Source organism: Photinus pyralis, unplaced genomic scaffold (assembly GCF_008802855.1).
Source record: "Photinus pyralis isolate 1611_PpyrPB1 unplaced genomic scaffold, Ppyr1.3 Ppyr1.4_LG2, whole genome shotgun sequence".
Taxonomy (NCBI): Eukaryota; Metazoa; Arthropoda; class Insecta; order Coleoptera; family Lampyridae; genus Photinus; species Photinus pyralis.
The window spans coordinates 32,052,789-32,066,423 of NW_022170403.1; the positions used below are offsets into that span (position 1 = coordinate 32,052,789).

General features: G+C 36.3%; 1 protein-coding gene and 1 pseudogene across 5 annotated transcripts; both read right to left on the reverse strand.

Moving 5' to 3' along the window:
- Positions 1-416: 416 nt before the first annotated feature.
- LOC116163673 (protein VAC14 homolog) lies at positions 417-6,766 on the reverse strand. Of its 5 annotated transcripts, XM_031477737.1 has the most exons (14): positions 6,570-6,765; positions 6,368-6,518; positions 6,091-6,321; positions 5,699-6,040; positions 5,526-5,649; positions 2,563-2,664; positions 2,373-2,515; positions 2,178-2,325; positions 1,673-1,796; positions 1,450-1,624; positions 1,286-1,404; positions 1,152-1,231; positions 949-1,105; positions 417-900 (listed from the first exon to the last, which is right to left on the reverse strand). In XM_031477737.1, the coding sequence occupies exons 1-14, from the start codon at positions 6,671-6,673 to the stop codon at positions 735-737; spliced, it is 2,166 nt and encodes a 721-aa protein (XP_031333597.1). In that variant the 5' UTR covers positions 6,674-6,765; the 3' UTR covers positions 417-734. The 5 variants fall into 5 exon arrangements, with proteins under 5 accessions (XP_031333597.1, XP_031333594.1, XP_031333592.1 ...); XM_031477734.1 differs by having other exon boundaries at positions 1,152-1,404; positions 2,373-2,509; positions 2,563-2,658; positions 6,570-6,766; XM_031477732.1 differs by having other exon boundaries at positions 1,152-1,404; positions 2,563-2,658; positions 6,570-6,766.
- A 3,227-nt stretch (positions 6,767-9,993) lies between these two features.
- LOC116163945 lies at positions 9,994-13,490 on the reverse strand (annotated as a pseudogene).
- Between the last annotated feature and the right edge of the window lie 145 nt (positions 13,491-13,635).

The following is a 13,635-nucleotide window of genomic DNA, read 5'->3' on the forward strand; positions in this document are numbered from 1 at the left end:
GTATTTTCCTGGTTTAAATACGCGCCCCTCCTTCCCCTTCACACATAACTTTGAAGGTGTATGTCACTACTAAAAGAATCTACATAAAAAGTTCATTCTAGTTGGTCTGGGCATATGTAAACCTAATTTCTAGCCACAAGATCCATTTGTTAAAGACATCACTGGATTCACTAATGTTACCTCTAATTAAAATTACTTTGAAATTGGAAAAACACATAGAGAAAAAAAGGCACTGCTGCAACTTTCAAATAATCAGGAACTCAGTCAAAATTGATCAAGTCTGTGACAGCCACAAAAGAAGTGATCCTTGAACAGTGATATTTGATCTCGCTACAATTTGATCAATGTTCGAGAAATATGTTTATGACGCAAACGAAAAATTTCAATTAATAATATAAAATTATAATAACGATCCATTAATAACTTTCAATATTTATTTTGTAAACAATGTACAATTAATAAAAAAGAACATAGTTAAATACCATGTATTTTATCTTTGGCTATTGTTGGCAATACCAACCGTACTTAACTAATAAGCTCAGTTGGGCCTAGGCTGTGCCGCTAATTAATTGTGGCCAATTAAAGTACTATCATTTTCGGAGAAGTACTCTATTCTTGAACAAATCAATATATCAGCAAAAGATTATGGAATGCATTTTGCAGTACGAAAAATTAAACGTCACAATCCATATTGTGAGCAGGTACTGTACTGAAATACCAAGAAAATCATGTCATTAAATGTCGACATTCGCTTTTTGAAGAACTGCTAACTTCTGAGCCCTTGTGGATTTTTTGTGATCCTTATGGCGAGCTTGTACTTCATTAAAATGGGCTAAAAGTTTCTTAAAATCGATTTCCTTCAATTTCTCTGGTAATTTTTTTGGCACTGTCGCTGCTTCTCTGCAGATAACATGTAGACCATAAACTCAAACCTGATTATCTACGTACCTTCTATGAGTACATTCTAAGTGTAAACTAGGAATGCAAGCAAGGCGAGTCCTTAACGTTTGGAACGCTTCCGTTTGAGGTAGTAGCATTAAAAGACCATACAAGGCTCTCACTAAATGTTGATCGCATGGTACTTCCAGTAATTCTAACCTCAAATCTACAATACACTCAGTTGGCTCACGCATTTAATTGACTAAGCTTACATGCAAAAATCGGAGATTCGATCAATTGAACTAATTTATCGATTTCGGTTAAAAACTCTACGGTCACTTCTATATTACCGCTATATACAGTTAAGGAAAAGAATGAAAAATGTAAAGAAGTTCTCAAAGGATACAACACTTTTATAAGATCACATATATGTTTGTAACACTGCGTTAAAAGACACAAGGCGACAGTCGCAACGGGATCATGACACCATGTTTCATACAAACAGCAAAAAAGTGTGCAGGATTCCTACAAATAACTCAATTATCTACTCATTGCCACTTGAAATTTTACCTTAGTGTTTAGATCCTTAAGTTTATTCCGTAACTCGAACAATTCAGAAGATGTAAGTAAGATCATATTAAGGGTACCGACCATTAAGCTGGCAAATTTCAAATTTGAATCTTTCAGCAAAATTTTCGCCAACGTCCAGTAGATGTCTTCCGCGTTAAGTAAAACACATAACTGTCTACAATGACGGAATAAAAATCCAGTCCCCCTAAGCAGTACCTCTCACCTTATGATGAACGAGCCTCGCTCTTCTAACAGGTGTTTATCAGCGCTAAATGAATTAAGTAACGAAATGAGAAATTTTGTATAGTATGAGTTCACATCTGGTGATGCTTCTCTTATTGGTGCCTCTAAAATGCAAACATTATAGTGAAGGCCAGCTAAATTCCTTGTAGTTTGGGTCCATTATTTATTGCTTTTGCCTTTGAATAAAATACTTTTGTCCCAAGTTGGTCTGCGCATGCGCATACGTCACTAGATTTACAAGTATGTGTCATTAACGTTTCTCTGCACTACTGGAGTAACATAAAGTGAAACAAAAATATCTGGAAATCACAAGAAAACTGATACACTTTTGAACGGACCGTTTTGCTGTTCAAACGTATACATTTTATTAAAATATTCTTGTGATCTCTCTGTTTTTGTTTTAGTTCCTTTTACTTGACCAGTCACAAGAGTTCCAGTGTTTGCAAGCGACACTCACAAAAATATATACCCTTGCAAAGACTTACGTGTTTTGGACAAGTCTTGCGAAACTTCCCCAGCCGGAGCGGATATTACTTCTGCAATTACCACCAGGCACTGCTGTACCACCTCGTCCGCCGGATCAGCTAAAGTTCGCAATAAAGCGGGAAATAATATATCGATATAACTAAACATCTACGGTGAAAGGGAATTATCAAAAACTACAGACAGCGTTCTTCTACCTTATTCGGTAACTTGATGTACAAGTGATGAATCCATCGTAAAACCGCGACCTTAGTTTGAACAGAACTATGGGCGATATGCTGGGTTAAAACTTCGACAACAGATGGCAGATCGAGTTGGCCCCGTACTTCGTTGTCTTCACCTTTTAAATGAGTAAGTCTCGCCGAGTCGTCAATGTCGTTTACTCACCTCCTGCAGTTCTTACCGCCGTGGCCCCTTGTTCTACTTGCAAGGAGACCAATTTCATTAAAGTGTGATTCACAGCAGTTGCGGTTTCCTTAATGTCTGTCACTAAATTAAGGAGAAGAAAAAAACTCCTATAGCATGCGTCATTGCACTAGATATAAAAAAAATTGTTTCCAAACCCAATCGACAGGATAAGCATGCGCTTAGCATTTTAGTAATCAAAAACAAAAACAGGCCAGTCGCATGCAATGTATCGTAGATTTATGATAAAAGTGGTGCGGAATCCATTACATTCTCTGGTTCAGTGTTTAGGCGAATTTAGGAAAATAAGCATGAATTGATTCAGTTGGAGAGATAGCAACATAAATTGTACGTAACCGCAAAGCTAATAATTGTTTAATACCCTGCAAATTGAGAATGAGACAAGTCTACAAATATTTTAGCATTTTGCAAAAGAGAAATCATTGCATGCTACATGTTGCTGCCTCTCGAACTAATACACTTGTATTATATAAGTTGAGTGAGTGTTTGATTATGTAAGTACAGTTATGTTATAACGGATTGTAGAGAACAGATCAATTGTTAATTGATTAATACCCAAGTAACATTCCTCCCTGTATAATATGCATATTTCAAAACAAAACACACCGGCTTTATCTTATATCAAAAACTGCCTTGAATTAAGTTCAGTCAAAGGTCTCCTAAACAATATAAAATAAAGTCCTATATCAATTCCCTCTGGTTTGTAATTGCCTCATTTTTATATCAGAACCAGGGGTTGGAACCCATATAAATTATAAGTTCTGGTTCCATATCTCTAGGTAGCATTATTTTTAAGGGTTCCGGTATGGGTTCTGCGGAATCAGTAATTTTAGATTGCGGTTTTACATAAATAAATACAATTATTATGAAAAATATAAATTATTATCAATTATAGGAAAAGCATTATGCACAACATTAAAGTACAAACATACTTTTGCATATTTTTAGGTTTCCTTTGAGTTTGCTCGTTCGTTTCACCTTTGTCAACTAGATCATTTTTCTACTTTCATTCCCTCTTACTGTTTTTGGTTCATTTTTAGTATTAGTCACTATAAAATATTTTGTGTATTTAGTACCTACTAAGGTTAAGTTGGTAGAAATTAGTGTGGTAGCTCTGAACGTAATTCACAACGCAAGATTTTATTTTTGGTCAATACAATAAACATATTTTTTTTATTATTTTATTGTAGCGAATTTCCTAGAGCGATATCAAAGCGCCATCAAGTCAATAAAGGATTAGTCACCGACGATAAGGAATGAAAGCGAATGTGAGGTGTTCTTGCCAAGAAGTATGATACGCCTGGAATTCGAATCCAGTACTCTTGTAGCCAAAGTTAAAGCTATTAACGTAAGCTTATCTGAGCTACGCATGTCGGAACATCAATCGGCTATATATCGGGAGGGAGAGAGGGAGGGAGGGAGGGTTCCGGTTCCAACCCCTGATCAGAACAAATACATAATTTGTAATTCTGCTATAGACTTCAAACAAAGTATGGCATACCACGGAAATCTCATTATTTTGTTTTTGAGTCTCCCTAATATAATTTCAACACGAAATTATACAAATTACTCAATTACGGCATAATTAGCCAATTGAAATTTGAAGGTGATATATTGGAAACAGTTCAAGATATTATAGAGGCAAAGTTGTTTCGCAAAATTGAATAACCTTTCACTTCTATAATAGCCTCTTCTCACATTGTAAGGACTTTACTCAACATAGTTTAAGGAACTTATCCCTTCACATTTCTGAAACAATTGAAACTAATTTAATTCTTTCAGTCATAATGACATGTTTGAAATGAGAAAGTAGGTTGGCAATTAAAAACATTTCTTTGTTCTTTAATACAAAGATGCAGTTTTTTTCTATTCTGACAAAAATGTACATCTAAATTTAGCCCATTCTGTATGTGTGGGTACTTGACATTAAAAATATGCAGGCTGTTACCGCTTATAATTGTCAGTACTTTCATAATCAGTTAAGATTGTTTTGTACAGAATTTTGCCCTATTATAATGTTTTGTGCAATAAGTCGCTTTTTCATTACTAATAAATAGTACTTTTGTATAGCTAATGCAGCGTAAAGCTTTCAAAAGAAAGAAGAACAAATCATGATAAAGTATTGGGTTACCGAATAAGAATGGCAGGGAGCTGTACCTATTTTCAAAAAGTAATATCAACTTAGATCATATTAGAACGCTGGTTATTTTATTTTTCTTTGTCAAAAAAGGGAAGAGATGGTGGTAGAGTCACTGCACAGCTATAGAACCATAATTTGTAATATCTGGAACACTGGATATATCTTCAAAACAACTTTTTTTTTAAAGAAACTTTTTATGGTATCAAAAATTATAAAGTTTGCTACCAAAATACGTAATTTAAATTTGTTGCCTATGGTCAATATTATTAATGGCAACAGCAATTTTTTTAAAAAATTACCTTTTTAGTGCCCTACTTTGTGAACGCACCTTGTATAATTCAAAATATCTTTGAAATGTAGAGAATATTCAACCATATCCAAACGGAAAAATCTTATCTCAAGGCATTAAGTTACTCAGCGCAATCAGTGAACACCATTTGTGTTCATTTAGATTCATTTGTAGCCGCCAGATGCCTCTTTAGCAAAGCAGTACAACTACAAAGTTTTGTTTTCCCAAAAATGTTACTTATACCCTGCCATTCTTATTTTGCACCTAGTGCAACAATTATATTTTGTACTAGCATGAAGAAAATGGAATGATTTTCTAATACATGCATATTGTAAACAAAAATTAAACAGCAATTTAACCAACAGGTTGCAACTTTCTCAATCAATCACTTTAAAAATATGGAGAAATCAAATTGTACCAAACAAACTCAACAGAACAAAACAATTAGTAAAACACTAATTTAAAGTTAGTATCAAATAAAAGTAAAAAGGATACTTCTGCGTGAATCCGCATCATACGCCAAACACGGCAATACGGCAGTAAAAATTCCGGACATGTAAGGAAGCATTAACGGTCCAGACAGTTGAACGAACTCTTTAATCCATGTAATTGCCGTAAACTGCAACAAACTGAATCGCATCAGTACATTAAATTCTTTAATACGCCACCTGTAAGATTTCGTCATTTTTCTCTTGTGCGTGACCGATTAAAATATTAATCATACTACCGAAATCCACTCGAGCCGGATTACTCTTAATGCTGCGTAGAAATTCTCCAAGTACCGTGTCACACATTTTCTTCACTTCTAACATAGGGTCGTCTAATATCTTAAATAAGCCGTCTAATATCTCCGGAAGATAAATGATTAAATCGATATCGGGGACTGCATCCAACACCGATATCCACGATATGACAAATTGTCGGGCAAAGGAACTTTTGGTGTATATACGTTCGCGAAGCAACGGCATAAAAGCTGGCAAATCAAATGAAGGACTCTCCGTGACAATATCCTTAAAAACGACAAGGTGTTTATTACTTCCCAAATGAATCGTGCAAGCACCTTCATAAGGCGATCCAATAACTCCGAGGCGTTTTTAATACTTTGCTCGGAATCTGTTGCAATTTTACTTAAGGCACTAAAAATTTGTGAAAACTGTGGCAAAACCGCACCTCTAGCTACTTTTGCAACATTATACAGTGATTCACAGGCGTAATACTTCACTCGAGAGTCTGGGTCGCTAAAACGTGCTACTATCGGATAGATTAACTCTTCGGTGTAGAGTGAAGTATCCTAAAACACTTACTCAGAAAACGGCTATGTCCAATAACAACTTTACCCTTCCTAAAGCAATAGCAATAGCGGCAAGACCAATAAGTCCCCCTTTCCTTGCATGTGGATTTGTAGAGTTTGCGAAATCCTGTCCGAGCACTTTCAGGAGTCTTTTAATTTCGTTTGTCTTATTCAAACTTGCAAATTCCTTTACCATTCTGCAATGTAAGATCTTAAAAGCTGCATCACCCCCTGTAAACGATACTCACTTCTCGATCTCTAATGCAGCAGTTTTTCTCTTATCGTAGAGCTTGTCGTGAAGTGCCCGGACACAGGCTGGACTGAGAGGTGCGTAGTCTTTTTCGGACATCATCTTCGTTTTATTTATCTTACAGACTTTTTCTTCAACGTAAATAACCAAATGTAGGTTATGTGAATATCAGTGACGTGGATTTCTCATGGGATCATCTACTACTACACCACTGACTTAAATGACATCTGAACATATATACAGGATGGTATTTCCATTGATTATAACGTGTATAATCAATGACATTGCTTTCGAGCAAAGTGTTAAGGTGGGTTCATAGTTCTCCGTTCATCCGTTGCGTTGATCCGTCAAACGGATAGAAAATTTTGTTAAGGTTCATAGCAATCCTGGCACATTGTACAAGTGCAACGTATAACCATAACCTAAATTTTATTTTGTACTGTACCCTCCGTGATTTTCAGTACAATATGTAAAAATGGTACGAAAGTAAGAATACGTTGCTATCTGATTATTACTGTGAAGAACGAATAGGCGAACGCTGTTAACGTACCAAACATAACCTCACTCTTGTTAAAAACGGACCAACGGAAACGTAAATGTTCAACTTCAACCAACTTTTCCGTCGTAAACGGACGACGTACGATTTAAAAATTTGCTGTCTTCTGATTGGCTAACGGACAAACGGAAACGTATGAACGGAGGCCTATGAACTTACCTTAAAATCTGTATAATCGTATAAAAGAAATTAATTTAACTTTAAAAACTGTAGGTAATGCACCACAAAGTAGAACTGACTGACATAATTGGCACTAACAGCCAGATCTGGCTGGGATGTAAACGACACATACATATCACTTCGCTGGCACATTTCGGAAAGTGTCTCCGGCAGATCCTCTACATACGACAGCGCGTACTTTAAGAGCTTTTTAGACTTCTACAACGCAGTTTTATAGACGTTTTCCAGAATGACGTTAACAAGACAGTTATTAAGCTTGTCCTTTGTGCTTTCCAAAAAAATATGTTATGTACTACATTTTAAAAAAGAAAAGACACCGACTCAAAAACCCCCGCCCTTCCAATGCAAGTTTTTCGAAAAAGTTCAGAAAAATTCTATTTTGATAGCCTCACGTATTTTAAAGACCCAGGACAATAAAATCCACAAGCGGTCTTCATAGATACGGGTGTTATAGATAAGGTCAAAAATACAACCAAATGTTTAAAATTTCGTTTAAACTCAGTGCTCTGATTGGATCATTTTTTTGGAATTGTTTGACACGTGGCGACTTACGTAGTCCCAGCGTCCATTTCGTGTCACGTGCCCCAGTTTATCGTTGCAGGCCGCTCGCGAACGTGTGAAGTTTTTCTACGTTTTCTTAAACTTTATGAACGGTAATAATAAAATATAAACTGTAGAACAATAAAACTACGCACGCGTAAAATATTGACACATCGTTCGTTTCGCTCCAATGTTTATTAAATCGGTATATTTTTAAACAAAAGTTTTGAATAAGTATGGCGTCGCCAGCATCATCTCGTAGTTTGAATTTGAAATTGTGTTTCGTTATCAGTGGACAGTGACGCTTCGGTCGTGTTTTGGTTTTGTGGAGTTATTTTAAACAACCTTTAAATTAATAATCACTTTTCGCGATACGTGCCGGGTTTAAAATATACCTAAAATCTTGAGCTTCTGTTTCATGCTTAGGATCAAGACCTCTAGGATTTCACCAATGTGTTGATTTTGGGTAAGTTTTAGATCTTAAACTGATAACCTCATAATTGCGCTGCTAGCTTTGGTACACCACGTAGATATCATCAGACTTGGTTTAGTATTGTTAAAGTAAAACGAAATAAAAACATGGCACACTTCATTAATTAGCCGCAAAACTTGCTACCGAACAGTTAATTTACCTACATTGCATACCTATATTACTGTGCAATCAAAAATGAGTTACTGTGGAGTCATCTTTAAAATGTTTGTTTACATTGGAAATCGAACTTCCTCGACCGCCATTCATTTTTGCTCGCCCGTTATGATAATCGGGCTCAATCATTTTCCATGCGACCAAAGAGTGACTGTCGAGTCACCTTTGGAATTTTTGTTTGCATGCAGGGACGTCGGAAGTATGTCTCAGATTTTACACAAGGGGGGCCTCGTCCCCTCTAAGTATGAGTCACTCAAAAGCGACAAACACATCTTCTACTGCATGTGCATGCAGAAATTTGCATTATTTGATTGATTAAATAAACAGGTTTCAGGGTCACTTAAAAAACCCACTGCTTATTGCATTAATTCGTACAGAATTATGCATATGAGGGACCTTTCAGACTCCATGGTCGCTGATTTTTGCCCCCCCCCCCCAACAGTTATTCACTTCCGACGTCACTGGTTACATGGGAAATCATAAATAACTTGAACTTCCAAAGACGGCTCAACGTCAATCCTTTTTTGATCGCCCATTGTCTTTCAATGCTGCAATTGTAACAAATGCATTCGAATCCGATTAATCTCAGAATGAAGTTTCTTCACTGCCCAGTCCCAAAAAATGTAGTAGGTATTTAATACGGTAAAGCAATTGTTTTTGTGGAAGCAGCTAGCTAATTCCATTTATCAATAGATTCTTAGACGACCTGAAAAGTCACAAACAAATCCTTGTATGATTATTGATTGTGTTGGTTTGCCGGTTCCTCGGCCGGTTCCCTAATCTGGTTTAAGGATGTCATATTGTTTATGACGATGTCTTATATGCCTCGGCAGCACCAAGTACACCAATATAATTCAACTCTTACCTTACTGATTATTTTGCTACTTTCATTCGGCTTGCTGTCCATTAATAGGAAGCGAGCTTAATCAAAATTAACTTCTCCCAACACTTAGACATTTTTACAATTTCTCAGAAATGAAGACCCAGCTATAAAAAAATAAGACAAGGGAAGCTTACTGCGATCTCGCTTTTAATTGCGTTTTTCTCACAATTCTACAACCATTTCGGCATTTCTTTCGTCACAGCGAGTTTTTAAAATACAAATCGGCTGTCAAGAGTATTTAAAATCTTTCAAATGTAAACATCAAAGACAAAATCTATAATCAAAGGACAAAATAGAGTAGTATAAATAATGACATGTATGATAAATCAATTGTTTCTTACCAGTGGCGTAACTGTTCCACGTAATGTTTAATAAAACACCCAACATTATTTTGCTTGTCCAAGATTGTATGATCGTCTTATTGCTAAAAATATAAGTAAAGCCACCTGATCGGTGTTTCCCTTTCATAACAGAATTTAGTGACCTTTAAGTTCTAAAACTATGCTCACAGGAAAGTTAATATTTGAATATCAATTTGTGTGGCACTTTGTCGCTATTTTTAATAATAATATAATTGTAACAATTTATTTTCGTTAAGGGAATGAACAGTAACACAATTGTGGAAAGACGTTTTTATTTTAAAGAAAAAAAATTATAATTATACTTGTCAAACTTGCTTATTCCGAACCATTTCCTTCAACCTCAAACGATTAACCTTGCCAGATTGTGTCAAAGGAAAACTTTTGACAAATTTTACGCCTGCTCTTAAACGGAAAGGATCTTCAACCCTTACTTCTACATACTTTTCAATTTCGTCAGTAGTTACATTGGCACAATCGGGTTTTAATATGATCAGCGCCATGGGGTGATGATTATCCATATAATGCGGTACACCTATTACAACGGATCTAAAAACCGCAGGATGGGTATTGATAACACTTTCGATTGTAGACGGAGTGATGTGCTTATAGCGATACTCAAACATTTCTTTTATGCGATCAATTACGTAAATGCAATAGTCTTGATCGTAGTAACCGTAATCACCAGTTCGTAACCAGCCATCGGAATCCCAAACACCACTTGAGTCTATGTTATGATATCCAGAAAGTTGCCTAGAGGTTTTTAAACGTATTTCTCCATTTTGGTTCGGTCCAAGCACTTTTTCTGTATCGGGATCCACCACCTTTAAACACACGTTAAACATGAAGAAAGATCAAGCACAGAATCTCACTTTAAGGCAAATCCCTCGCCTTGGTAATCCACACGAGCCCGTTTTTTTTATTGCCAACTGCACATGTTTAGGTTTGGTAGGATCAAAATATGCCACGCCACAGAAAACTTCACTTAGGCCATAAGATTGAGATACATGAACTCCTGGAAACGTCTCCCTTGCCTTCGCCATTTGATCTTCACTAATTGTGGTACCGGTTACTAGCAAAGTCCCTAAGTTACTCAGATCGATGCCCTTCGGCTTTGGAGTATGACACAGTGTTAACATGCGAGTCAAGTCAAGCATGACATAATTTACCTGCACAAATTATCTTTAGTGATTCTGTAGAACAATTATACCTTTTACATTGTAAGTGAAAATGCTCCAGGGATTGTTGTAGTCAAAAGCTGGGGAGACTAATCGCACACACTTATTAAAAATCGATCGATGAAGATAATTGCTAAACACGTTCCAAAAAGGGGAATCGCTACTATAAAGGATTACACCTCGATAATCACGCTCTCTGAAATTCTAACGATTATTGCTACATCATCGACTACTAATAACTTACTTTATCGCTGCCACTGAATGCAACATGGCGCGATGACTGAAACAAACTCCTTTTGGTAGCCCAGTGGTACCGCTACTGAACAAGATTAGCGCAATATCCTTAAGGTGCTATACTTCAACAGGTTTAAAGGACGTTTCGTTTGGTTTGGGACTGATTAGATCACTAAATGGCACGTGCCTGTCAGTAGCGCCGAATACTACTATTTTAGTATTAGCACCGACTTCTTGTATAACGTTTTCCATAAGCTTTACAGATTCGGTGCCTGTAAATATCACCTTTGGCGTCACTTGGCGGAAAAGGTAAGCTGCTTCCCTAACTGATAAAGTAGGATCAAAGGCCGCTATTTTGGCACCAATAAAGTAACTGGAAATATGAGGGACCCCACTGTTTAAATGATTATATGTGCACGACGAAACGACATCACCATATTGCAATCCCATTTCCTTTAACCAAATGGCGGTACGTACACATCTTTTTAAAAGTGAAGCAAACGTATCTGTTTCTCCGGTGTAGCCATCCACTTGCGCTACAAGATCATTGTTTTCTAACATTTGTTCAAAGTATGCATATCCGAGGCCTCTTGAATCTGGTTCATCTTCATAATCTGTAGTGTATATGATATTTTTCTTGTAACGAATTTCATCTAAAAAAGCAATGATTTAAATAGATGTAAAGAAGAACGATAAGTTTACCTTCGGTATATTCCATTTTTCGAACAATTTTGGATGACAAGGTGATCGGCAGCTTATTTTATAACTTATCTTATCACATAGCTTTTTTCATGTTTATTTCAGTCCCCCACACTTTAATTTATAAAACCGAAAGTTCAAGGTAATGTTTATTAAGTTTAGCAGGTCACCAGTTCACTTTTTATATAGTGATTTCTTCAAGTAAGACATGTACTGTTTCATTTTTTTTAGTTTTCTTCTTTTTTAACCTTTTAACGTAAATTTGTTCTTTGTTACAGATTCGTGAAGGGCAGCTTTATAAAGGTAGGATTTTATTTTTCCTGTGCATGGACTTTTGGGTTGTATCTTTTCATGTAATTGTGCGGACGTAATTTCTATTATGAATTTTCGAGCGTAACAAAGCTAATACACACTTACTAAAAAATGCCACCATAAGGAGAGCATTACAAATCAATTCTTATAACACCTCGCTTTGCCTGTTTAACGAATATCCCGTTTTTCCGATTTGTTTGTATCGAATTACAAGTTTACACCGCGACCTGCAGTGAATAGGTACCATATCTTCTTTATATATAAAATTATTTTATGCGTGTGTTTGTGACTGAGACCCTCCTAAGCGGGTGGAAGGATTTTGATTAAATTTTGTGTATCCTTGGATGGTTTAGATACAGAATTGGACCCAATCGGATTATATTTTTGTATTTTTAAAAACTCTTTTTTTCGTTAATGTCGCACTCTGCTATTTCGCGTACGCGTATCGATCGATATATGCGCCAAATCTCTTGTGCTGTGCCGTGTCGATGTGTTTTTATATTCTGTACGCATCGATCGTACGAAGTCGCGGAAGTAAGTATTGAAGCTAGGAAATAAACAATGATTAATTTGTTACACAGCTTTTTAGGCCATTGCATCACCAGGAAGTGCGAAAACGCCGAGGTCGTTGCAAGAAACTGAAGTAATAACACCTAGAACCAGAAACACAATTTAATATATGGAACGTACTCAACAACAATGCTGTCCAAACGCGTTTGGCCCACTGAAGTTTATTTGTTAATTTTTTTTATTATACATTAAAAACTCACGTGGGCAGCATTTACTAACATATGCACAAAAAAATTTGTTATAATTTTGATAGCAAATCAAAAATTGCAAAAACGCGTCTATAACTTGAAAGGTCATAAACTTCTCTTTATTCAAACAGTAATTCCACCAGGTAGGAGCTGGTTCGATTTTGGTGTTGCATATGCAAATGGGGGATGTTGAAAAACATGATCAAGGGCCAATAAATGTTCGCTCCTGCTAAAACCAGTATACAAGGTTATTACAAATGATTTCGATTGAAAATAGTAGTACTGGACAATGATAACCATTGGAAAGAAAAACTCAAAAAGTTTTGTTTTCGTTACTTTGGCTGCGTAGTATATCAGCTGCTGTTTGTTAGTCAATTGTTATCGGATTTTGTGTGTTGGTGTGAGTTATATAGTGTGCAACGTCACTTTAGCACGAGATTTAATGAACATCCTCCTAGGAAGCACTCTATTCACAACTGGTACTTAAATTTTGGGACAATTAATCCGCCGCCTGAGAAATAGATCGGGCGCGCTGGTCCAAATGATGACCTTTTCTTGAACTAGCCTACTAGATCTAGATCTCTGGGTCTCCCCTGTGATTTCATCTTGTACGCTTGAAATCGGGAACAACATTTGTAATAACCCTGTATATGCAATGTAAACACACTTTCTGCTGTGCAATTTGGACGTAGCTCCACACACGTCAAATTAAAAAAAAA